The sequence below is a fragment of the Hippocampus guttulatus genome, chromosome 18, assembly GCF_054856545.1.
Source record: "Hippocampus guttulatus isolate MCC_2025c chromosome 18, RoL_Hgut_1.0, whole genome shotgun sequence".
Classification (NCBI taxonomy): Eukaryota; Metazoa; Chordata; class Actinopteri; order Syngnathiformes; family Syngnathidae; genus Hippocampus; species Hippocampus guttulatus.
In genome coordinates this window covers 649,723-676,831 of record NC_141278.1, presented here as the reverse complement: position 1 = coordinate 676,831, position 27,109 = coordinate 649,723, and the positions used below count along the sequence as shown (strand labels likewise).

The 27,109-nt window shown below is 48.4% G+C and overlaps 1 protein-coding gene across 2 annotated transcripts; it reads right to left on the bottom strand.

The window, feature by feature from the left end:
• Window positions 1-525: 525 nt before the first annotated feature.
• Window positions 526-27,109, bottom strand: col8a2 (collagen, type VIII, alpha 2). 2 transcript variants are annotated; one of them, XM_086137115.1, is made up of 3 exons: window positions 26,481-27,109; window positions 6,881-7,070; window positions 526-5,379 (listed from the first exon to the last, which is right to left on the bottom strand). In XM_086137115.1, exons 2-3 carry the CDS (start codon window positions 7,050-7,052, stop codon window positions 3,476-3,478), a joined length of 2,076 nt encoding a protein of 691 aa, XP_085993241.1. In that variant the 5' UTR covers window positions 7,053-7,070; window positions 26,481-27,109; the 3' UTR covers window positions 526-3,475. The 2 variants fall into 2 exon arrangements, with proteins under 2 accessions (XP_085993241.1, XP_085993242.1); XM_086137116.1 differs by lacking the exon at window positions 26,481-27,109 and having other exon boundaries at window positions 6,881-7,726.

Sequence of the window (27,109 nt, the reverse complement as noted above, 5' to 3'; positions counted from 1 at the left end):
CGTAAAGCAGAAGTGGAGTTGCAACACAAAACGGATTGTAATGCTATGTCGCTCTCTCGTGAACATGTCTAGAACTGCAACCACAACATCCCAGACGGCTGCAACACAGTACCCGTACAGTCAAACTGTTGTGATTTTTTTCTTTTCAGCTCCTACGACGACAGCAAATTGCGCAGGAAATGCTGAATCATTGATCAGTTGACCGTGTCCATTCAAAGGTTCACAGAAGGTTAAATTGAGTTGACATGTAAAGGTTTCATTTCACCCTGAAATTTCACCAAAAAGACAAAGTACACTAAGTGCATTCGGCCTAGAGGTCAGTTGTGTGTTTAATCATTTGTTTTTATTTGTTTGGCTTGTCGCTCGGTCAAAATATGCCTGCATGAAATTGATCTGTGGCATTCAATTACGTCATTGATTAGTCGCATCAGTTTTCATTTCCTTATAGTGGACTAAACCTTCAACAGACATATTCCAGCTACTGTATAAGGTTCCTACACTAAGAAAACAAACAGAAAACTGAAGTTTGACACATAGAAGAAGGCCTTTATTGATATAGTATCAATACAATCAAGTACTTGTAGATTTTTGATAAGCAGGGGGAAAAAACAATTACAAATCAAAACGAGTGCATTTTATACTCACATTTTACTGCGCAAAAAGTAACACAATAGCCTTGTGTGGGGGGAAAAAACAATTCTGATAAGTAGATACATCGTACATTACACAAATAATAAAATCTCCACAAATAATCTTCGACAAACATAACACTAGGGTGCTAACTAAATGACGAAAATGCTATTGACTCATCAATGCTGTTAAATACCATTTGTACGTTCTTGGCTTCGGTGGTCGGTTTTGGCATCCCTATTAAATTATCATAAATGTATAAATATCTTCATTAATTTCATGTGCAAATGGGAATGGCCGTATACTTATGAGAGGCAACTAACACAAAGATCCCTTCAAAAACCGAAGCACTTTTTTTTTTTTAATATATAATGCAAAACATTTTAAAGCAATGTGTGATAAAATGGCGCTTACTGACACTTGTGGGCAAACTCTGCAAGCAAGTGACATTGTCTATAGAACACAAGGACAGAGTATAATAACCACATGTAATTCACATCACCATTTCATATGTCCAAAAATAGACGGCTACCAAAATAAGCCAACATACAGTACATAACGAGCCTTGAACTGCCTTGTAGACTCACGTTACAACAATGACCGTTTGTGTTATGCAGACAAAGTGGACAGCTCCAAGTGCATTTTATTTTTTTCCATGACACAATCGTAAAATACTGATTAGGTCTTATCCTAACTTTCTGTTGTCAGTCAGTGGGAGTATATATGAGTTGTGGTCGCAAAGCTCAATATTTGGCTTCAGTATACAGTAGTGCCTTGGGATCAGAGTTTAGTTTGTTCCATGACCAATCATCTTTTCCCATTGAAATGAATGGAAGTGCAAATAATCCGTTGCAGATATACGCCTTTGGGTATTTTTTGGACAAAATGTCTGTCTACGCGCGTTGCTCCACTCTTTGTGTTAAAAATGGTTAAAACGCCGCGCCGATGGCTGCTATTCGTTAAGGTCGTCTAAGGTGTTTTCCATGATGTGTTAGCATCAAGCTAGCAGGGACATTCCTAAGGCAAATGCTTTTGTCTTAATTTAATCTTGATTATGACGGTAAACTTCAACCGGGAGTGGCATTAAGCAGCTTGAAGCTTTTGTGAAGAGTTGTTCATTATCTGCCAAACGTTTGTGAAGTCACTTGAATTTAGAGTGCCCGTATGACAACTTTGCCTTCGCAAGTCAAAGCAAATAATCTAAAATCTCCCAAACTTCCCAAGCCGTCTCACTCGTATCTCAAGGCACCGCTGTTTTGACATTCGTGTCTCAAGGTAGCCCTAAATTCAGCGCGCTGATCATTTTTGGGCTGTGTAATTATACTGTAACATTCTTGTAATGGTCCTTCCTTGTCTTGGAGAACTTCCAACGTTGTTCTTCTGCACGACACTACTCAAATGGGTGTTTTGGTGTTGACACAGAATTATTGCACACAAGTCATTTTGACATATTCAGTGTTAGCGTGATTTTGAAAACAACTTTTATCTTTATCCTGGCATGTCAGTTGAGTTCTCGGTCGCCTTTTATTTGCGCTTCTGTTCCCTTTGCACCATTAATCTGCATGGGACTTTCATTCTAAGCGAGAGGACAAACAAGTCAGTGTTCCGATGGAACATTGACAGAGCTGCGAGTTTGATCTGGATTTTGTAACTTTACTCCAGTTTATTTATTACCTTTGCCAAAGCGTTCATGACCTGAATGCCAGTGGGACAAAGTGACACGCAGACGCCCACATACAGTAAATCCGTAGGCACACTCTGAGGCAGGCAGGTTGGACACGCGCACACAACGTGTAGTTCAAAGGCTTCGATCGCCGGAAACGAGGACGTGGACAGCTTTGACAAAGACATCTGCCAGGGGTTTGTTAAATGTTGCACAACTTGTGTTTAACAACCTGCGGGCCTCTCAGTCACTTCCTTTACTTATTCACAGAGGCAATAAGCGATTTGCATTTCCGTCTCGCTCTACTGTTTGTTCGAAAACATCTTGTCCTTGTCACCGCGTGTTGCTAAACTCAGAATTTCGGAAGCGGCGGCTTGGGGACGATAAAACCCCTTTACTCAAATCTATAAGTTCCGCAGCTCTTCTTTCTCTGGCACCGAATGAAGAATTGTGTAAACATTATGCATCACGTCATCGTCAGTTCATATAGCCTTGGTATATGAAGTCCTATTTCTGTTAGCTATATATCTAGATTGCCTTGTTTGGGATGGTTCAATAAAATAAATAGTCATAAGAAAGAAAAAGAAAAAAAAAGGTCAGCTCCAAAAGTGAGAAACATAGCAACCAACGACTTCTGAACTCTTAAAATCATTCTGTGATTTTCATGAGAAAATGGGACTGAAGTGATGACGTGGGGTTTCACGTTTCTTTAATATTTACAATTGTTTGTCTTGAGCTGTATGTCGGATTGATGCTAATCTGGCCAGGATTGTCTAAAACGTCATCTGATATCGGTCCTGATGATGTCGGCACGTGGCCAAACTGTGCGCTGGCACAGAACGGTCTGCTTGCACATTACCAATTAAGGCACCCAACAGTCTGACTCAAACACACAACAAAGACAAAAATCCTAAAAAAAACAAAACAATAATTAACAGAAAAATACAACTCCAAAACACATTGGAATGACAACAAAACAAAACAACACTGAATAAAATTCCTTCCTCTGCCTTGTGATTTATACTTTTTTTTTCCTTGTCTGTAAAACAAACCAAAACGAGAAAAATGACTAACTGAACTGATAATGTTATTGTTTTGGAAATCGGTATGGCTGCAAGTATTTTAGGTTTCGGTCTGCTCCGGGGAGCTCATAAAAGGAACTGATTGGAGTCAGGGGCAAGGTTATGTGGGGCAGAGCAGGAATCCCGAGAATGAGGAGTGGATGTACTCGGTGGAATAGAGACCGTTTGCCTGATCCGAGGGCATCTGAACCCAGACCTGGTCGCCTTCTTTCAGCTCGAGCACGGCACTGCCGGACGCCTGGTCCATGTAGCCTTTCTTGTATTCGTCGTAGGTGTAAGTAGCCGGTACATTGTTCTTGTACAAAGCCACCCACAAGCTGGTTCCCTTCACGTGCACGTGGTACGCAAAGTAGTAGACGCCCGATAGGGGAGCAGTGAAGATGCCAGTGGAGGGATTGTAGGCATTTTGCCCGTTGTACAGAGTCCTGTCAAATATGATTGGCATACCAGAAGGAGGAAAAGGCTTGGAGAGGATGGCTGTGAAGGCCGGTGCTAACGAGGCAGAGAGTGGAACTTGACTATAAGCCGGCCCCTTCCGGTCTCCTGGCACTTCACCCCCTTCCAGCTGGGAATCTGTCGGACCTGCCACAACCGTCTGGCCGTTTCCCGGAAGACCTGGGGGACCTGGGGGGCCGGGTGGGCCAGGGTTACCGCTAAGTCCAGCAGGGCCTGGTTTCCCCGGAGGACCTTGGGGACCAATGGGTCCTTTCTCGCCCACTTTACCCAGTCCCGGGAGCCCCGGTGGTCCAGAGTCACCCTTCAAGCCAGGTGCCCCCTGTGGTCCCATGGGACCCATAGGCCCCTGAAGGCCAGGGATACCCGACTGACCTCTGGGACCTGGTGTTCCCATGAATCCAGCCTCGCCTTTAGGTCCCTGAAGACCTGTCAGCCCAGGATTACCTGGCAGACCAATATGTCCTGATTCACCTTTGGGCCCGGGTTTTCCAATTGCTCCATTTGGCCCAGGTAGGCCTTTATCCCCAGGTATACCTGGTTTTCCTGTGTTTCCACTTGGACCTTGGTCACCTCTGAGGCCAGGCAGCCCCGGAGGTCCCTGGGGCCCGAGTTCTCCTTTGAGTCCTGGCATGCCATGCTTTCCCGGGAGTCCCATGGGGCCGTGAAGTCCAGGGGGTCCTGGTTTTCCATCAAGACCTGGTCCACCAATCGGGCCCACCATACCTTGCTCTCCTTTGTCTCCGGGTTGACCAGTTAAACCGGGGTAACCCTTTTCTCCTTTTGGCCCACTTAGGCCAGGTTTTCCATAGCCTGGAGTACCTGGAAATCCTGGGGAACCCCTCAGCCCTTGCTCGCCTTTTTGGCCTACATGACCTGGTGCTCCCGGCGCTCCATCAATTCCAGGCTTCCCAATGCCAATAGGACCTGGTTGACCTTGAAGACCAGGAAGCCCAGCCTCTCCTGGTTCCCCTTGATCTCCTGCAGGTCCCTGATCACCTTTAGTACCCGTCAGTCCAGGCAAACCCTTTGGTCCAGGTTTGCCAATGCCTGGAAGACCAGGTGGCCCTGCGCTGCCTTTTAACCCCGGGGGACCCCTAACGCCAGGGAGTCCTGGTGTCCCATTTCCATTCTCACCCTGAACCCCGCGCTCACCCGGAGGGCCAGAAATACCTTTTAATCCTGGTTCTCCCCGACTACCAGGCGGGCCCCTAACCCCCGGAAGCCCAGGTTTCCCATTCAAAGAAAGGCCAGCTGGTCCTGGCAGTCCCGGCTGCCCCGGTTGACCCCTGAGACCCGGTTCACCACGAGGACCAACCTCGCCAGTAAGTCCCGGCATCCCCTTTGGTCCGATCTTTCCTGGTAGTCCCGGGAGTCCTGGTTTACCAATCCCTGGAAAGCCGGGAGGCCCTTGAGGACCTGGCTGCCCATTGAGGCCGGGGTTCCCAAGTCCAGGTTTTCCTGGGATTCCTGGAGGACCAGGGGGTCCTCTTGGTCCGGGTTTGCCTTGGGGCCCTGGCTCCCCTTTCACATCTACCATGGGTGGCCTGTCTAAAAGAAAAAAAAAAAAGTCTTTATGTCAATACCAGAATCGGATGGTATCAAAGTCATCATTCATGTCGTCATTGATTCTTAGCAAACCAAATTAGTAATGTTTACGTCCAAGCTCCACTTTGTAGGGGTGTGGATCATTTCATGGGCAAAATTTAGGAAAATAGATGTGGTATCTTGAATCACACGAAGGCCACATTACTGTTGATAAAGCCAGGCGAAGCACATCCTGGATTCATTTTCTGTTTCTCTCAACAGGAGCTTGGAATTATCACTCTGTATTCTTTCTTAAATGCTTACTACTTTTTTTTTGCATATACAGTACTGTCAAGCCAATTCCACCATTGCATTTCCCTCTCACAGTTAACCAAGGTGAAGTGAGTGCACTGCCAAAGGAAGGATGTACTTGCACAATTTTGCTCATGAAATATGGCATTCATGCCACAAATGCATTTTTCACATGACGGGTGACTGGCAGTTACTTGAACATGCAACTTTTAAGATTAGGTGAAAATGTGATTTTTGCAGCACCCTCAAAACATTCCACACTTTTGCTCAAACCAGTACATTTCCCAGCCCAGTCATCTCTTCCATCCACTGAATTTAAACCTCAAATGAAAATGTGAACGGTCTCATAAAATTAAAAAAAAAAAAAAAGTGTGATCCTGACTGTTGTTTCTACATCCAGTAACTTTTTATACAGAGATGATTTGACTCAGTCATTTGGTGATGTGGTGTGGATTTTCAACCATTAAGTGGCAGTAAAAGCAAAGCAATAGTTTCACTCCTCCAAAACTTATTTGGAGGCTCTCCACATGGAAGATCCTTTGATAAAGTGCCTGCGGTCACATTTTTCCATCGTTTTAGATGATCATATATTTTATGCATATTGTAAAACCAATATTTCTCCTTAGGGGGAGAAAAAAAATAAGTGGCTGAAATAAAGGGAAGTCTGAAACTCATTTTTACGGCCCTGTAACAATGATTTTGCCGATGCTAACAAATCACAAGCACAACTTAACAACTGACCTGACAGAAACTAAATTGTATTTAGTTTCTTCTCATACGCCACTCGATCCCAGAGCTCATGAATGAGATAAACAACACAGAAATAGCATCCAGATGGCGATTTCAGGTCAGCTCTATAAACAAGGTGCCATTAGACCTGCCAGCTCAATGATGGGACTTTTGGGGGGGAGGGGGGGGGGGGGGATTAAGCAGGTATGCTAAAAGGATGCTGCATAAAGTAACCATGATGTCAAATGCTGCAATATATATATATATATATATATATATACAGTACCTGTATATATATACCCGTATAAATAAATAAATAAATAAACAAATATATATATATATATATATATATATATATATGTTTTCCATATACACACACACGCATTATTATTTTGGTACCTACTAACCATTGTTTATGGGACCTTCTGGCCAACAGAGATGGTCGGCAGTTTATCGCGACGGTGAACGCCAAGGCACTACTCACCAACGTAATGTCCCTTGCCCTCTCTGAAAGGAGGGCCGACGGGTCCTTTCATCATGGGTTGCATGTACTTCATGTGAGGCATGGGGGCGTAGCCTCCGGCAAGGACATGCCCCCCTAGCATGAGGAGCACACAAATACGGGCCGACAGCATGGTGGACTGCATGCCAGGCATCCGACGTTACACAAAGAACTGAAAAGAAAATCGGAAGAGACAAGACAATAAAATCAATGAAATCATCATGTGAAAGAAGTCGGTTAAGAAATGTATTGTATATAATGTACAAATGTACGCAGACTGCTCTGCAGGCATGTTTTGCTAGTCAAGGGCGGCCAAGGTTTTGCTCCGATGATCAGGATAGAATAATGCGGCCTGTGAGGCTAACACGTGTGGCGGATACGCTCAGGCACGAGTTGCAATCATACACTGTAGCAAGCAAAAAAAAAAAAAAGTCCATCCGTCTGCCGCTACCCGCATCTTAAATGTGGCGTGCTCTTGGCGGGGCGGCGGTCGCGCAACCGACAGATCCGTTGACTTTAATTTACATCGGGAAGAAATGACCACGCCGCCCGGCGGCAAATGTTTTCGCAACGGTGCCAAGAGGAAAGCCGCGGAAGCTAGCTTGCGGAGCACTTGAGACTGCGACTCGTCGGGTGTGCCGCAATGGTTGAAACTTGCCAAACGACGTGTGAGAATTGCATCCATTTCCACGCCGTTTCGCCGTGTTTCTGTCAGACTTTCTGACAGATGATGTGCGGCCTCGGCCCACCGGCATGCGATGCTTACGCGAAGCTCCAAACGTCCGAGCGCCAAAGAAAACAGCCGAGGTGGAAAAACTGAACGCGGTACCTCACAACCTCGGAACGGACGGATTAAGCGACCTTCAGAAGTGTACGAGGGATAAGAGTTACTAAACAAACAGGACTATGAGCGCTTAAACCACATGAGCAACAAGGACACACAGATTTTTTTTCCTTGTATCCACATATATTTGGTCAAGCCGTGATTTGACTAAGAAGAAGCCAAGACTTGATTCTCAATCGACTTTTTGAAGGTGTTTTCGTTGCTACAGCTACGCCGAGATCAGATTTGTTTCATAGCTCGGCGCTCGGCGCCGTCGTCCGTGATTGTTAAGCAACCGCACGAGCTCGACGCTCCACCTCTCGTCTCGCAGCCTTTGCCGAGGTCACTGAACATTTTTTCAATACTTAGTCACACGTCTGCGGCCTCCGTGAGCGACCAAACACCAATCGAAATCGAGTGATTGTGAAACGAATCAGGTAAAAATGTATCGGCCGACTTTCAGGCTGGCCGGCACACGAGCGTGTCTGGTTTTGGTGCAAATGTGATTCATCGAGGGACCCCAGGTACGCTCCATTTCAGCAGAGCTTTCCAAACGACCACAGGGACTCGCATTAAAAACAGAAGCCTGAATAGGTAACAGACGCAAGCGGGTGTGTGAAGTGTTTTGGTTGAAAACGCTCCCCAGACGTGCTCGACAGTGTCACAGAATCCTCGCTGGCTCGCAGCGTGAGCCTTTTGGAGCGAGACTCAGAACAGTCTTGAGAAGAAAAACAAAACAAAACAAACAAAACGCCCACATAATCAAACAAACACGCTCAGTATGCATGAGAACACAATCTAGCCGAGAGCACTTAAGATCGCTAACTTCCTTTTTTTTTTTTGAAGCGTAAGCCCACTGAGAGCAAATCCCAATGCTCCGGCGGTTGGAGGTGAATTAAAGCCACTCAAAGTCAGGCATGGAGTTAGGAGTGGAAACACCTCTTTTCGGCAGGCCGAGAGAGCCCCGAATATCCGACATACTTAAAAAAGATATCGTGTGCATTTTTTTCCACAATTTAAAACAGTTCCCAGGTGTCTGGCATGCCTTTGTCAAAATACCCCAAGGATGAAGAATTCGAGACACATTTGCATATCCAACATATTTAAAGGAGATATAGTGTGCATTTTTTCCACATTTTAAAACAGTTACCAGGTGTCTGGCGTGCATTTGTCAAAATAGCCCAAGGATCAAGAATTGTAGACACATTTTTATAGCGTTTTTCTTGCCTTGGGGAATTTGTCTGCTTTTGAGGGTGAATCGGTCCCATGCGGTGCGCCAGCCTTCACCCTTTAGCCCCGCATGGTGCTGACCGGGCTTATGGCGGGCTACCAGGCCCGGAGCGACTAATCGCCCCATTCTGGCGAATTGCCGGCTGGCCGTTGCATGATACAAAGCATCGGCTACCTACCTCGGTGACCGAGTTGGTCACCAAGTCACAATCATTTTCTACCAAACGCAGCAAAAAAATGAACAGACCCCTCCAATCAATATCCCCGTAACTACATTGCGCCTCCTCTGCACTAAACAACACATTCAGTGTTACTCGGGGAAAACCTCGATGACTGTTGTTCGTCTTGAAATTAGCGTCAGTCCGCAAAGTAGTCTAACGGACGTGGTGTGAGTAGCTTTTCAAGTAAGAACACCGAGAAGTGTGGCGTGAGCTGCTTCAAATATTATGAGTAAGTCAGGCAATGTCCTCGTGACTTAGCGTATGAATCCAATGCATCTGAAGCTGGGTAACAAGGATACCGAACGCACGCTCCAACCGCTTTCCCTAGCAGAGTAGCGCGCCTTCGGGGCCAAGCCCAAGCGGCATGCCGAGCGAAGCGGTCGGCATAGGACAGACAGTAGACGCAGACACCGCCAGCAAACCGCCGTCGACTCGCTGATTAGCTCAGCGGCGCCAAAGGTGAAGCTCCTCGACCTTCAATCCCCGACAGCGGTGAGCGTGCACGCGCCCAGACCATCTCGCTATTTCCTCAACCGCACACCCACGGGGAGATGAACGCTACACCGAGAGTGAGGATTCGGTGTCACGGTGGGGAGAGAAGCTGCCGTTTTTGCGGTGAGCATTTGAGAGGCGCCTCGAGTGGAAGACGCTCTTCGCTTCCAGGCTCGGCGCTTCACAAATCACGTCTCTCTCGGCGACTCAATTGCATCTCACAGGCTGTCGAGAGCTACGACCTTGACCCTAATCATCCACGATCTCACACACACACACACACACACACACACACACACACACACACACACAGCCATGAAGTTTTCAGCACCAGAAGAGAAAAATAAAAACAAGCCCACTCAGAATGCTGAAGTCTAGACAGATGCATAATAATGGCTTTTACAGTTTGTAGAGGAAAAACCAAAGCGCCTACACGCAAACACGAGGAAGGTATCGCCTTCAGCCGACGGGGAATTTGAACATGAGCGCTGGATTAAGACAAAGTACTCCGAGGCAACCGCTGCCATCCCCTTTTCGCCGCATTCGGCTGCTTGCGTGTGAGTGACGCACGCAGCGCCATTCGAAGAACAGCTTTCATGAAGTTTTGTCTATGTCGGCAGAGAAAGGTTCTCTATTGAACACAACGGTGATATTTTGCCCCACAACGGTGCTCAATGCTCAGTCACATCGAAAGCTAACGTCCGGTCACGGCAGTGAATGACACCCTGAAAGACGGCGTCAAATTCGAACACAAAAGGCCGTTTTGTACAATGCGCGAGTCCTTTAGCTCTTTCCATTGTCTCAACGCTAAAGGGAAAAGACGGCACACCTCGTGAAATTGAAAGCGGAGTGAGGAAAACGGCTTCATCAGCTCAGGAAATTGTACTTTTGGGGGCAACATTTGGGAGTGCTCACATGCCTGCAGGTAACCGAGAGTTGAACGGACGCTGATGGAGTGCATCAAGAGTAGGGAAGCAACGCAATTCAAGAGCAAACAGGAGGTGGGGAAGAACGTGTGAGGACAGGGACTGGACAGAATGTGTGCAAAAAACAGATGGGGGTCAGGTAGAGGCTTTTTGCTTTCTTCAATGACATCATTCAGAGGAACATTTTCAATACCCCGTGCGCTCACTCAAGTGCAAAAACAGATGCGCTATTTATAAAATGGGCTGAGATATATGCAGTTGAGTGAACCAAGCAGGCGCAAACAGTCAGACTGCAACACTATACTCGCATTATTATTTCAATCCTCCACGAATTCACAAGATGACACTCAAGCACTACCTTTACACGACAAAAAACCTGGCCCGTCTAATAGAAGCTCCTTCCGTCACTTCAACATAGCTCCTCGGCACCAAGATGCCACCAGATGGCACCAAAGCACTCCTTTCATACCAGACAGACTTTGCCAGAGCGCAAAAATAACAGAGGATTGGTTTCCCAGCCCCCCCCCCCCCCCCCCCCTGTAATCGGCGAGTACCTAATCGCGATAGGAAACGTGAATAGTACTTAAGCGCATGCCATGAGACTCGGCGGCGTGGTTGGGTATGGTTAACTGCCGGCGGTCGTTTATCAACCTCAAGTGCGGGTGCCTGTCGTCTTGGCTCTCTGTAGAACGTTGACTTGAATCAATACGCTGAAGGTGAGAAGTGATCCGAGGGCTTCAATTAATCCTGGAAAATTACACAGAAGTGGAAAAAGGGATGAAGCTGCAAGTAGCCAAGCACAGGTCCCCGGAGGAATGTCCTCATTGCGGTCTGGTTCTATCAAAGGACCGGACAATTTGACGCCACATGCTACACGAAGCTAGCGCAAGCCATCGACAATACGGCCTGCGTTGGTTAACCAAAAGAGTGGTGATAACTCAGACAGAAAGTAACATCGAGCAACGGTTGTCGATGAATGAAGCAACAACAGGGGAGGCGCGGCTGGTTGAAGTCATAAAACCGCAAAGCGAATGCAGAGTCACGGACAAGAAAGCAAATCGAGGAGAAAAGGGGCCGCTTCGGCTGCCGATCGCGGTGTCCACCCACTTCAGATGCCACCGATTGCCTTGCTTCATCCTCTGGCATCTGAAGCAGTCCAACAAACGCGCGCCTGTGCCAAGCTAACAAAAAAAAAAGAGTTGTCAGCAAAAAAGAAGGGGAGAAAAAAAAACATTTATTTTTGCCTGAAATGGAAAGAAGAGAGAGGTAGAAGAGAGATTAGGGTTTCGTTGGGGTGCCAGAAATCTTGGCTCCCCCTGGAGGATCTGAGGCTCAGCCTACTGAACTTTAGAGCGATTTGTCAAAGAAAGGTTGCAGATGGGGTACATTCATATTTGGATATGCTGTATCGTCTCACCAATCGTTTGTAAATCATACGCTGGGCAGCAGTTGCAAAGCTATTCTTGACAAATATCCACGAGCAGCCAAGTTCGAAAACGCAACTACTGGACTGTATGAAAACTGCCCACAGATGCTCTGACCTCAAAGCTGAAACCCGAATATCTTCAATCTGCAGCACTTTAACGCTCAAATTCGCCGCTGACGGTGAGCCCGAGGGAAAATAAAAACGGAGGACGCGAAGGACACGACACACGCGCTAGCATGAAAGGATTCCCGCCTCGATTTGAGGAACGATGAGGATATTTTGATATGAGCAGAAGCGAAGGGCCCGGAGAAGCTGATACTCGGAGCTTTGGTCAAAGTCACACAAGATGGTCTTGAGTGAAAAGAATCGCCTAAATGTGCAGTGGGCTTTTCCAAAAGCTGCGACCGGGAAATGAGCCCGTGAGCTCTTGTTGACGCCGCAGGGCCGCGGTAGGAGGCGAGCCAACATGGATATAGGGTGAGCTCCTGCACAAATCTTATTGCACTGCTGCCACTCAAAGTACACTAGAAACTCATTTTTTGGGTGATTAATCCGCTCCAGAAAGTGCGACTCAAACCCGCTGGTACAAAATCCAAAGCAACATTTCCCTTGGGAAATGATGTCCATCCCATTGAATTTGTTCCACACATCACTGAATAGGAAGAAAAACCAACATTTTACAGAGAATGACTTCAGGCTGACATTGAAAAAGTGTGAAGTAAATGAAATGGGGTGATGATGACATTTTTTTTTTTTTTTTTTGCAGTCACATTCAGACTATTTTGCGCTTTTTTATTGAGTGCAATTGTGAAAGAGGCCCCCGTGTGGCCCACCCGAAGAGGTGGCGAACTGTGTTCTTATGCCGGTCGCTTTTATTTTGAAAATGTGTGTGATGTTGATTTTTGGCCCGAGTAGACCGGGAGGGTGAATTCCTTGATTCACTTGCATTGTGGAATATGCCTTGCCATCTGTCGAACCCTTTACACACAACTTCAGAAATGCTCCAGATGAAGCCGAAAGAGATCACGGGGAAACCGAGGTTTGACCGTACATGTCCAAGTTCATGGACGAAAGTATTTCGCTACCCCTCTCGATCCATTAACTAACCGGCCAAAGTTAGGCTGAGCACATGAGTTGACCCATGAGCGCCGAAGCTCCCGGCACGTGCAGCGCATTCAGCTCACGGCGAAAGTCCAAATTTGTCTTTGCCCCCCGAATCCTTATTATCATGCTTCGTTCTTGAGGTCGAAAAGAAACTTGCCGAAATCACTTCCAAAGCGCAGCGTTCAGAATGGAAAGTCACTGAGCTGCATCTCACTTGAGCTCCATTAGCTGTTGATTGGCCTTCTCTTGATTGATCGCTTGGTTGAAAGGCCGCCGACCACAGCTGAATGTTTTAAGAACCCACAAAGGGCCCCCACCCAATTGTTGGGGTTCTCACACACAGATGCATATTAAAACCTCAGGATGTGGTGCAGAGTCCCTTTGGACGGAGGGGCTCGTAGAGGCTCGCGCCTCCCATCAGGGTCAGCGTAAGTCTTTTATTAGCTGTTGGCTAAGAGTGCCAGCTGGAGAAGGATACTTTACCGGCACTGGCCTCACACCTTCCAAAATCACTGGCTGGGTTCTAAAAACGCGCTTCTGTGAATGTGTGTAATAGAGTCTCGCTGCTGGAAGAGAGTCAAATTTAAAAAATAAAAGATCAAACAGCAAGAATTAGACAATGAAAAAGGGAAATCGCGGTTTGTTCTGAGCCAAATGGGTCTTTGACTGCGACTCTCGCGGCAATGATGACAAATCGACTCAGCGCACGGGAAACATCGCCTCGGAGTGCTCGGTAGGCGGCGTACTTTGAGCAGAACGTAATTGCTTGAATTGTTGGGCCCGCCGACTCTCAAAATGCGCTCGCGGCCTAAGAACAGCTCACTCGTGTTGAAGTTCATTTGCACTTCGTCTTCAACTATTTGTTGTTTTAGAAAAAAGAGTTTGGCAGGTTAATTTTTTTCCCAACTTGCACACAAAGTACATTTTTAGGAGATGGTTCTTGAAGTGCAATTTCACCCCCCCCCCCCCCCCAATACCACAAGCATGTAATCATGATAAAATCAAATAGAATTCAAGAGAATTAAACGGTTTTGTCACGCTGCATAAATTAAACGGACATTTTGCTGCACCCTCTGGCATGCCGGCCTTGGCCACTTGGGGGCAGTGTAAGGAAGACAGACATACGGCTCGTTGCGACGTCTCAACCCTTCGCTCGAACCGTCACTACAGCACTATGTCATTCTGTGCAGAGGATAAAGAATGCACGACTCTCAGTGCTGTTTTGTCTGTCTACATTTGTTGCGGCGATCGTGTTTGCTACCCCCGTCTCTCGGCCATGTCATACTATTCAAACATTTGAAACGTGAGTGCAAAGAAGCAACCCCCCCCCCCCCCCCACCTCCCGCCACCGTCAGCATCCTTCAACTGGCTCGACGCAAATGGCGACCGGGTTGATCGCTCCCTGCTGTGTGATTTATCGCGTTGCACTTCTATTCAAAACAGATCTTGCTATTTCACTTGACTTTTTGCCACGCAGAGTTGTCGGGAGACACGCAACGGGGTGTCTCACTTGCTCCGAGGTACCTTGGAGATAAAAAAAAAAGAAATACATCGAGAAACGCCATCAATGGCTTCTCGGTGCATATTTTGAAAAATTGCTCACAACATTTGACTGCAAGCGCAAAGATGTGCACATACGCGACAGCCGTAAACCCCAAACAATCGGGACAAACGGGCTGCAGAAGTTGACAAGTGTAACCTCGAAACAATGAGGACATAATGGGCTGCAGAAGCGTCTGCTTTTCTTGCCAGAATGTCATATTTGAATGCAATTCATCTGTGAAAGACGGGGGAAGGAAAAGGAGTTTCATGACAACAAAATCCCCCTAATTGTGCCGCTTTCAATGAACTCGCTCCGCTTGTTTACCTGCCTCGTGGAACTCTTGCAGCGCCGCCAAGAGCCGATGAGAGAAAAAAAAAAAGCACATTCAACTTCTCCAAGGCCAGACACGCTAATAACCTGCTCTTTACGCGCATTGAACGGCTGACACTGGGAAGGGGGGGGAATAAATGAGATCTTTATTCAAACGCCTTAATCAAACCATCAATGGTGGAATGTAATTTGGAGGCAAACGATGGGGCTGAGTGCATTGATTGACTTCTGACCTGGGCGGTGGGGGCCTCCTTGAGTGTTTGGAATTAGCGCAGATTGATGGGCCCTCGCCTAGATAATCGCCACACCAAAGGGAACGCGGCAAGAAAACCACTTGGCAGCTGAACACGATGAAAAATATTCCGAGAAGAACTCAACTCGCCGCACGCCGTACTCAAAGCCAAGTCGCGCATTGCCGAACACGGGCGCAGATGCGGAGCAACTTGTCAAGCTCCGCCGTCTTCATGCCGTTATTTCAGAAACGACTTGCGGCAAGCGCGCACATTAGGAAAAGGAAGCACGGTACTTTTTGAAGTTCAAGGCCATTCGACTGAGGGTTGAAAGCACGCAGGAGGGCTAAAATGATATCAAAACGTTGTTTTTTTTCCCTTCATACGGTCTCTCTCTGTAGCCCCGATTTTCACCTCCATTTTTGCACGTTTTCCACACGTCAGCCACTTTCTTCCCACATTAGCGACTCCGTCTTTCATATCAAAGAGAGGCAAAAGATTAAAGTCGGGGGCCGAGGAGAAGCGTCCGCTCCACTCCAGCACGAAGCGGAAGGCCGATCCCGGGAGTTATTCGCCTCCTCGGCCGCGGTGACCGAAGGCAGTTGCGAAACAAAGCCGAGGCGTTTGTTTCCTCTCGCGCGCGTTGACACGTTCATCATCCGACGCGATTTGGCGGGCGCTGCGCCCGGCGTTCGATGCGAAACATATTCACCTCGATCTTCTGTTATCCATTTACAGCTCATGCTCAAACATCCCGGGACGGATTTAAAGGTCCGCGCCCGGGAGGAATGTGACCCTCCGAGCGCTGTAAAAACAAGCAACGGATAAGCTTCCCTTTGAACCCGCCGCCCGCGCTCCCGCTTCACACCTCTCTGCGGCCGCCTGCCCGTCCGCTTAGCGCCCGTCACTCAAACGCCGCCCCGCTCGGCCGAGATCGCAGCGCTAGCCGCCATGTCGTCGGGAAAAGTGGTCGCTCCCGGGGAACGTGTTTGCTAGCCCTCTAACTCTTGGTTGCCGTGCGCACTCTTGACCACAAACACAAATAAGGGGGGGTTTTACGAGGAGTAAATATGAATTTTTAAAAGATTGGGAAGGAGACTCACTTCCTCCTTGGCTGAGTTGAACAAGTTAATCCAGATGACGTGATGGAGAATGACTCACCGGTCTTTGTGTTTATTGCACGGGGAAGCATTCCAAATTCCCTTTTATGAGAAGTGTCCAGCGGATTCATCAAGAATTTCAGAAGCGGAACAAGAGAAATCGGTCGCATTTCTAGACGCGGTGAAGAAATATTTGGTTTGCGTAGGCCAATCCCTGAGTCGGGCAATTGCGATGGTGCCCTGAGATATGAGTTCAATTGGTAGCGTGAGCATGCTCGCATGCCGAAAGGCGTATCTCCAATCATCTCCAACCGTTCAAATGAATGTACGTATCCATTCCGAACTCTTGCCAAACACACAATTTTTGTACGGCGGCGTACGGCGGGTATGGAGTTATGGAGTCATCCAGGTGCAGCATCGCAGCAGAATGCTGATGCGCCATGTTGACTTTGAACTCTGGGCTCCACTCATTGACCGCAGTGTTACCTCGCAACTCAATTCCACGAGCATGACCTCCTTCCATGTATTTGCAAGCGATGCCATTCGTTGAGCGATAGACTTTTTAAATCTATCCCACGACCGACCGGGACCTCACGTGACATGTTGAGGACGGGCGTATTATGTTGTCTTTGTTGCCGAGCAGAGCGTTTTCGAATGAGCCGCAGCCGTTTGATGCTCTTGTGAGGGAGTCCAGTCGGAAGACCGCGACCATCATCAAGCGCGGAGAAGTTTGTCCTGCTCCGCTTGGAGCGCGCAAGCCTTGAATCTAGATCAGGTCACTCTTATCTCAAGCTACCGTCGGAGTCGGCTTCAATGATGAAGAGTGTTCTTCTTCATGAGCAACTTCGGTTCACTTCGAGGCTTCCAAAAACAAACCGGCATTGAATTCTCTGTCAACGCTCGCTCATCGGGAAGCGGGGTGAGCACATGCGCACACGGCACAGTAAACAGCTTTTCGGCATGTCCACACCGAGGAGGGAGATGACGTTGATGTTCGAGCCTCTGCTAGAGCAATCATCTTGTTCCTCCGACCCGCTGTTCAATGGAAATCCTCGGCCCGGGCCAAACTACACGGACCGATTTAGGTACGAATCTACGAACCTCCAAAGTCCTCCACCAAAATACTTTTGGTGGAGGACTTTGTCGCACGGGCGTCAAAGTCGCCGGAGCCGCATCCCGTACGTCGCCGAGGTACTTATGTCATGCCCACGTTAAACACTGCGCACGGACGGACCCGTGCGAGCACGGCGTGTGTTTATTGTCACAGGAGCAGCAAAAAAAGCATAAGCGCTCTTCTCAGCTGCGAGTTGTTTTTTGAAGCCTCCGGCAGGTTTCTGCATTACTCCTGATGAAACTTGATGTGGGATTCAAACTGCTAGCAGATGGAGAGCTTGTGACAGTAACTTTCCAGTTGAACGATGCCAGCGTGCGATAACTTGATCAAAACACGACCGGGTGACCCCGGCCGAAAACAGGGCACATCCAGAAACGGACAGCCGGACATGTAGAAGCAAACAAAAACGAAAATGAATATGATGTTTTGAAATGCTCCATATGAGATCTCCATACACGGCAAGCTAGCATGCGTATGTACGTGAGAAGGACATTAAGCAGTACCGAATTCAATTGTTGCGGTCCATTGGAAGACTTGAACTGACGGCCGAACCGAAGTATTTTCCTAACCGGCGACTGCAAAAGACAATTGGCAAGAAGATACTGCTCGGAATTTGCATCATTCTTTTCTCGGTAAATCCCTTCCTCAGACTGGAAGCATCCTCCCTCGCAAAAGAAAAAGAACGAGCGTTTCCAGCAGCTCTCTTCCTACGACGACATACGCGGGCCCCCGCCTCGCCTTACCTGACCTGCCCCCGTGTCTCCCCTTGGAGAATGCGCAGCGATGTCTGTGCTTCCTATTCGGATGACTAAAAGGCACTTTTGCTCTTTCAACGATGGCCGCCGTCGTCCGCTCCCGACATGCGTGCATATTTGTCAACGCGCAAATGCGCGGCGGTTCCAGCCGAGGTTTCCGTCGAGCGTGCCAAATATCTTTCGCCGAGCCGCACGAAGCTCCCCGCCCTACCCCAAAGCTCTCGACGTTCACCGCGGCTCCCACACGGCTCGCGCTCCTCTTTCGCTCAGCTGCGTCCGCACTCTGGGAACAACAGAACTGCCCTCTCAAACTCATAAGCTAAGTGCTACAATTAGCTTATCACATAAACACAGATGTGTAATCAAGTCTAGACTGATAGAGGAGACAAAGCCCAGACCATCTGGCTTGACGTGAGGATCTTGCCAATTCCGATTTTCTTGTGAGCTGTTTTCTTGTTCTGCCGAGCAGATGATTCGGCCCCGAAAATATCACCTTCCGTTATTTTGTCTGCTGATCTGAGGTGTCTGCGTGTGGTCACTACTCATGCGGTTTTACGAGGATCGCGGCGTCCGCTCCGGGAGAAAAATGCAATCGACGGATCGAATGAAGAAGGTGCGCATATCCAGCCCTTGGTTTTCCGACATTCCTCCTGAATGATACGCAGAAAAATATCGTGATGGACTTTCTCCACTCGGAACTTGAAGCAATTTCAAGCCTTCCCATCAGAAGCAGTTGGACCGCCGCGAAGTGAAACGATGAGCAATAGCCGCTTTGAGACTTCCATGACCTCTTGTTATCACTGCTACCGGAGTGGCGCCTTTTAGATGGAAAAAAAACATTTGGGAGGAGCGCAATTGTGCAAGGGAACATTGAACACCACCAGTAGGAGAAAAGTCTTTGCTAACTGTGGTTTGATCATCAAGCCGGCCGGGAAAGTAAACAAACCAACCCCCCCAAAAAATACAATTAAAGCTCTGGCCACCAGATGGCATCATTGGATCCCTTTTGGAGGAGCTCACCAATGCGTAAACTCCGAAAACATGGCGGTACTGAAACTCGGACTACCACTCAAGTGCAACGTAATCCAACGCAATTTCAACTCAAATAATGAGTGACAAATCCCATGACTGCGCTGAAATCGATTTTTCCATATTTCACGTCGTTCATTTTCCATTTGCCGATTTTGCTTCCAATGAACACTTTAACAAGGCCAATTTTATTTTCACGCTCACAAAATAGTGAAATTGTGACGACGGACCGTGGGAAGCTAACTGCCCGCCGCAAACGAAATGCACAGCGCGGGATTCCCTTCCGTTCCTAGCAACGCTACTGATCGACTCGGTACGTTGTTGTACTTCCTGCCGTAACTCGCGGAGGCACGGCACATGCTCAGAAAGCACATCTGGTAAATCTCGCTGGCTGAAGGATGAAATTGTCTCTCACGTTGGAAAGGGAGTCTCCCGGACATCGGCGGCACTGCCCGTTGCCGATGGCGGTTAACGTTTCCTTTTTTTTTTCTTTTTGCTTCATATTCACGTATTTGTAATTGACAAGTTCACACCGTAATACACGTTCATGTTTTTACGTCAGTAAATATTTATACTGTAGTATACATCGCAGTTGGCGGCCATTTTATTGGAAACGGTTCCAACAAAGTACCGGCATGACGTCCAGATTTTCGTTATTTCCCTCGAGGTACGTTTAACGAGGTTCGACCGCCTTACTTGAGTATTTCTTTTACTGACGACGTTTGCACGCACTTTCGACTCCTTATTTGGTCAAAATAGGCTTGCTACTTTTTGGCGGATAATGGCCCGTTGGAAAAATGACATCAATAACGAGGGGTCAAGCCAACTGCAGTTGAGCTCTCGATTGATTGAGCTCTTGGGGTCTGATAAGGTGGAAAAACCGCGGACAGCAGAGAATCGTTTGCTGTTGTCAGCTCCAGGAACGATTGATGGCAAATGCATTTGAGAAGCACCCGTTTCCAGAGTTGAACTATTCTAGAACCGATCTGGACTTCATTGGAGTGTGGGTATGATTCAATGTGACAAGAATACTCGACTCAGCGTCTAGCGTGAGGCTGGAACCGGCAGCCTTTCATCTGTCAGAGCATTTGGCTCACATCCTTTTTACCGAGGATGGAACAGACATGTCTGCATCCTTGCCCTGCTCCTCTGTTTCGCTCTTATATCCCTTTCCCTTTCCCTCCTCCTCCTCTTCTTCTTCTTTCCAATCCCAATATCCGGGTGATGGAAGACAGTGACTGGAGGACAATGACTGGATCTCGTTTTTGCAAAAAGCGATGGAGGAAAACAATGTTGCCGGATAAAGCCCACAACATAAATTCAGGCGTGTCGACTCAAATGTTTTCTTTGAGCGCTTCAAAGCACGCCAGGTTTCGCTCCGGGCCAGAAATGAATGACAACAAAAGTTGAGCTGATTGCTGCAAGCTTTGAGGCATTAACTGAGCTTATTGCAAAACGGGCCGGCCGGGTGTTCCCGGAGCGCTCAGCAAAGAATTCCCAGAGCAGAATCCATGGCAAAGTCGAAAGCAAAGCGCTTGTGTGCCTGGGAGCAAACACGTTTCTGTTGTCAAGTGGTCGGGCCCGATCAAAGGCGCCACATGGTTGCCGACAAATTGAACGCTCCTCCCAGCGAGTTTATTTTCTCCCTTTTTCACTCTTGGGCCGTCTTCCTTGAATCTTGAACCTCTTCCTTCCTCTGTCTCCCAAGACACCCCCAGCGTCGTCCTTCAGCCGTTTTCCGACTTTCCGCCTCGGTTGAATCCTCTCCAAAGCCACGCAGATATTTCCAATCTCTCCGTCGCACTGCCACCACATGTCGGGAAGACCTCGCGTTTGTGTGCATTCGACCGCCTTTTGGGAGCGCTCCAGCTCAGGCGGAGTCGGCCTCCAGGCCTGGTCCAGACTGGGGATCCAACCTGAGCCCACGGTTCGGAAATGACCACTTCCCCGCTTCAAATTGGCAGGAGAGAGCGTGCGCAGCCATCTGCTAGCCACGTGAAAGCGTGTCATCATTGACTCCAAGCCCACCGGTCCAGAAATGCTTTGAAAAGTTCGCATCAAATGTTTTGTTGAGGATGATGATTTGCTTCCTCTAATTCAGCAGATCATCATTTAAGCCGTCTGCCGACATCGTGCCCGCGAGATCCGGTCTCGCTCGAGCTCGCTGAGACAATTCCATGCAACTAAGCTCAAAAGTTCATCTTACACCGTCTATTCTTCCAACTAGATTCTGTACATCGGCACAAAGATTCCATGAGACTAGCAAAGACGCTACGTTTCATCTCTGACTTCCGTCGGTCGGTCACAACCATCCGTGTTAGCGTCTAATTGGCAGGAATAAATATTCTCGGTGTACAACGCAGTCCGTCATTATTTTTTTTCTCCAACTTATTGTTTCACAGCTTTTCTGCTGATTACAGGAAATGATTACAAGAAAAGCTGCAAACAAACCCCCCAAAAAATAAAGAACTGGTAGTGTTACACAGCGCCTAATGCCAAGGAAGGTTGCGCAATCAAACATGTTGCTCAACAGGCTCAGTCTGCATAGAAAAGGCTTTAGTTTGTAAGCCGAGGCCTTTCAAACGCAGTCCCGGAGAACTGAACAATCGGGGGATATCGCAAGGTCTCCGGCTAAAATGGCGGCTTCTCTTCAGTTGTCAAAGTTCTTCGGCGACTCGTTTTAACGTGCGCCGCTTAATAGGTTCTGACAAATGGGTGTTTTCAGAAGAAATAGCGCACAACAAGAATGGATTGCCTTGTATTCATTCCTTGCAACGGAGTCAAGTTGAACTTGTGATGTTTATCTGGGCAGAAGTGGACAAACTGTGTTCGTTGGTGAGTTGAGGGCGGAGCGTTGGCGCGTCAGAAACCAGGGCCGGTGGGAGCTTGGAGTTAGCCGCTGCAATTGGAGAACGCTAACTTGACAAGTCACCAATGCCGATCGCTACAATCGTTTCGCAGGGCGCCCCATTCCTTTACTTGACTTTTGCTTGGATTTTTTTACTTGCTTCCAGGTCCAGTTTGCCGCTTGTGTGCCAGACCGAACAGGACTCGGAGCACTTTGTCTCCATCGAACTCATTTGAAGTTTGACTTTCGTTGGCTGTGTTTGACTCATGGAAGCTCAAAGAGCTTCAGACAGCGCCAAAGCTTCATATGAGTCCCTTGGACGTCGACTTTGAAAACTTTGTCTTTCATCTTTCTCCTTTTTATGAGCGGCAGGTTTGCAGCATTCGACGGGCTGCCACCCAGTCGCAGTCGTGTCAGCGTCGCTTGGAGGACATCCACTTTTTCTCTTCCGACAGGACTGCTCTAGATTGAAAAGTCAGGATCAGATGCCCGATGACTGCGGTGAAGCCGCAAAGCCAATGGAAGAAATAGACGGGTCAAGTTTTGACCGGATCGGAATTTGTCCAAAATCAATGGCGGCCGTGACGTTTCAGCGTATGTATAACACAAACGTCCCTCTGACAACCATCCGCCGCCGAAATAAAAAGCCTTCCTTTCAATGATTCGAACACGGGAATAACCCTTTTGACGTGATTTTCTTGTTTGAACAAACTGCTTGGTGTGAGTGTAAATCAGGCTCAGACTTGAACAAAAACAAAGTCTGGAGCATTTCAAATGGTCCCGAAAGAGCTCTTTCCAATTCCTAAGCCGCTGACCCGTCTCCAGACGGATACGTTCGAGCCCGTATCCAAAGCGAAATAATAAAAATAAACATATGGTTTGCGAGAGACGTCGGAAGACGATGAAAAGGCAGACCGTATACGTTTCAAACTCAAGTATTGACCCCTGTTACGACTTGGCCCGCAGTCCTGCCATAAACTCTTTCCAGCCACTGAACTGCAGGGCAATGAAGTGAGGAAGCCAAACAAAGCTACCTGTGTGTATTTTACCCGCGCGGCCACCTGAACGCCAAAGCCCAAAATGCCACCCCGATTGCGTAAAGTTGAGTCCGCGGCCAAGCGTCAATCAAACAATCTCATACGACGATGCCCGTTTTTCACGACTGTGATTAGTGTGTGTGTGGGTCGGGGGGGCTGATATGATTTCCTCGACTCCCACAAACCTCAACCTCAGTGGGCAAACACACAATGTCACATCTCATTAACTAGGAACAACACTTTTGCTGGAAGGCTTTTCTTCCAGACATACCGTCGGAAAAAGTCTCCAGATTTGGGTCTGGGAAGTATTGCTCAATATGCTTGTTTTGACCAAAAGCAATGTCTGGCACCAAAAATCCCTTCTTTTTTTTTGGTTCCACCTGAGTGCAGGATCGGGCCGGTTGTCTGTAAATCAGGATGGAAAGATTGCGAAGACGTGTGGCTTGAAGTCAAGAAATGATGAACAAAGCAACGATGAAAGTCTTCCACTTTTTTTCCTGCTTCCGTCTGCTACGCAAGGCCCGTGACAAGCTTCACGGAGCGTGTCGACGAGTTCCCCTTTTGGGTGCGAGCGCCTCTAAAGACAGAGTCGATGGGAGACGGGGAGAGGAACGACAAGTCTGTCTCGTATTTGCTGCCGACTCAGTGGAAAATTTTCCTTTTGTCCACGCTTATGAGAAAATGACAAAGAGCAGCCGTGTGAACAGATAAAATAGACACAGTGGAACCTAAAAAAAAAAAACTTCCCAACCACAGTGGAAATCCACAAGCCTCTCACAAGGGTCTGTTATTGCCGAGAGATGCCACAAGAGGGCAGCAACGGACTTTTTTCGATTAGACAAGGGTATGGTCGGACTAAATGAAGCTCGCGCCCCTCACTCACTGCAATGTAGATCGTTGGCCCCCCAGATGCCATAAGATGGCGCGCGAAGCAAAGTGGCCTCACCTTGCGATCTGCCAGCAGACAAACGTTCAACACAATAATGACAACGCTACCTCTCCAACACTTTTTTTTTGTTTTTCCTCGAGGTAAACCAGCCCTCTCCAGAACAAGCGGGTAGTGTGACTTTATTTGATCGCTTGTCGTTTGCGTCTCTTTATCAACAATGCAAAGTTAAGCGAACAACTATGAAAAATATAGTCGGATGGATTCAAAGGACAAAATACGTCTCCGCAGACGCCATTCTCGAAAAAACAAATTCAGACGATTGAGCCCGAACGCCGCAGTCCGGGCTTTGATCGAGTCCGGTGCCTGCTTAATGTTCCGGCAGCCGGCCGAGCCACGATTCTTCAAAGCGGTGTCGGCCATAGAACGGAATTAAAGGTTGCGCAGAATAAAGAGTTGCAGGCGTTCATGTGGCTGCAATTCTGTCAGGAAAACGCATTGAGCCAACGCGTGAGCCTTGGCCGGGCTTGTGAAAGCGGGAACGTGTTTTCACTCTTGGGCGTCAAAGTGCACGCGCGCGTGTGTTTCTCTACGTGTGAAAGAGGTTTGCGTCGGCCGGGAAATGAAACGGCATCCCATCGGGAGGATGTAGAAATGCCAATATGGTCAAGGTCATAACGCTACGCTGAGTCAACCTCCCGTCAGTGATTGGTAATGCTCCACGAGTCTTCCGAGGGAAATGGACAGAAAATGACTTGGATGCTCGAGTCTCTTTTGCTGAGATTGACGGAGGAACGTCCGTCCATCCGTTTGGAATTTTAGGAGCGTCGACGGGTTCCAAACGAAGCATGCAACTGCATGCAGGTGGCCCCTCGCGTTCGAATCTGCTTAAGGCCTTGCAACCACTAGAGGGCCACCGAGAGCAATTAACAGGCCTCAGAGAGGGTGGGCTTATTGTTGACGAAGAACAAAGTCAAATATATTGAATTAGGTATTTGCTTGATATCGTTGTCATTTAATTTAACATATCAAAATAATATGATTTGTTCATGCACTCTATAGTTGCTCTTACCCGCAGAGATGGAGGGCCCTGCCGTCACATTTTGCCTCAGGCCCCGACCTCGGCTCTTCAACACGCCCCCGTTTGTCTGGGCGAGACTTAAGACATTGCCTCCTTGTGGCCAAAAGTTGCAAAGTACTTCTGATCATTTTACGATAAAGTTCTCGGTTTGTCCGACAAAAGCGGACATTTTTTGCCCAGACGTCACTTAACTCATTCACTCCCAAAGACGATTTTAAACGTCTTTTCAGACTTGGTTGGTGCTGAATGAGTTAAGCATGTTGAGGCCTATGAGGCGACGGTGAGTTTGAGTCAGCTGCATGAAAAAGAGCGGCAATACAATGGGCGAAACGTGCGCCTGCGCGGTTACGATTGGCTGCCCTGCATTCGGGGCGATGATTGCGCCAGTGCACTCAGTTAAGCCCGCGTGGCACACATTTGAGAGCATGCAAAGGAGGTTGCCGTGGATACGGCACTCGACTCCAGAGGTGTTTGTGTGACGAAGCAGGTGAGTATCAGCAAAAAATAAATAAAACAACAACAACAACAAGCAGCTCAATATTCTGAACAAATGCAACTGAGGCTCTGAAGCCTTTTACGACTGCGGCAAAACTCGATTTCCACATGGAGAATCCGGAGCTGACTGTGTCATCTAAAGGCACGCAACACACAGGCGCGCATCCAGACGAAACAGATCGACGCTGCCAATTGTTTTTGGGGAAATCACAACTCGAGTCCGCTGACTTTTCCAGGGCCGTCGCCTTTTCTGTTACTCTCATTCTACACTTCTCTCCGCAATCGCGCTCGTGCACTCAAATAAAACCGTAGCCAATATGCATATATTCACGCCTGCCATGATTTTTCTTTTCTTTTCTTTTCCTCTTTAATTTTGCCCAGCTGCACCTCTCAAAACGCTTTCGGGACACCTGGCATGTTCCTTCACCTGGCTCGGTCGGTCAGGCCAAAGAGATTAACGATGCGCACGATGATATCAGAGGTCGGGCGGGAGCGCGGTCCGCTTCACCGATCCAGATTTACACCCGATTGGGCGTCGCGTGCAGGCGGCAGTGCTCCTCCTCCGGTTCCGATTCAAAAGCGAATCCGAAGCAAGCGCGGAGACGGGAAAATGACTTTCATGGGGCCATTTCAAGCACAATGTCCACGGAAGCTCCTTTTCTTCAAGTCAAGCCTTTTGATCTTTCAGTTATTGGTTGGTGAAGTAGTTGAGGGCCGCGGAGATTTATGTCGGTCCCGTGACTAACGTCTGCTTCTTATTTTCGCGTCCTCCCCCCTACTCCCCCTTCCCGATCACTCCTTCTGTTTCTTTTGGCCCGGCCACCGCGGCCGCACGTGACGAAGCGAGAGACGGCGGCCGACAGCACAAAGGGAGGCGGGCGGGCGAGGGCGAGACGGGGCACGCCGGCTTACCTCAGAGCGTCCGGGCGGCGCCGGCCGGGGTAGGTGCGATCTTCAGGGGGGGTCTTCTATTCTACCTCCCTCCTTCAGCCACGTGTGTCTCCTATGGGATGGGGTGGCATCAGATGTTCAATGGGGCCCCCCAAGAAAGAGGAGCAATGGCACCTTCCACCGGTCCAGTGAAGAAGAAGGAAAAAAAGAAAATGAATCGAAGCGCAGGTGCCCTGTTCGAGTTCAGTCGGTGCGCTTCTGGGCCAAGTGAGAATTTGATGGGATTTGGGTGGGGGGGGGTTGGGAAAAAAAGGAGAGGGGAGAATCCTCTCTGTGCCCTGTTGGAGCGCTCCAGGAGCAGGTCTGGGGAGCACCTTCCCGATCGGCGCGCTGCCGTGCTCCAAGGGTGGAAAGTAGGAGGGAGGGAGCGGCTTCTCGGGAGGGAGCAAAAGTGCGGCGAGAGTCTGCTGATCGGGCGGCCAGGTAGCCGGCCGGCGATGTCTGCGGAGTCGAAGGTCCGAGCGCTTCCAGGACTTATAACCGGGGGCCGCGCATCTCGTCGGACCAATCTGCCAGGCTTCCTCCTCGATCCCTCTCCCGCAGGCTCATTTGGGGAAAAGACAGGCGGGATTGTTCACCCCCTTCGTACA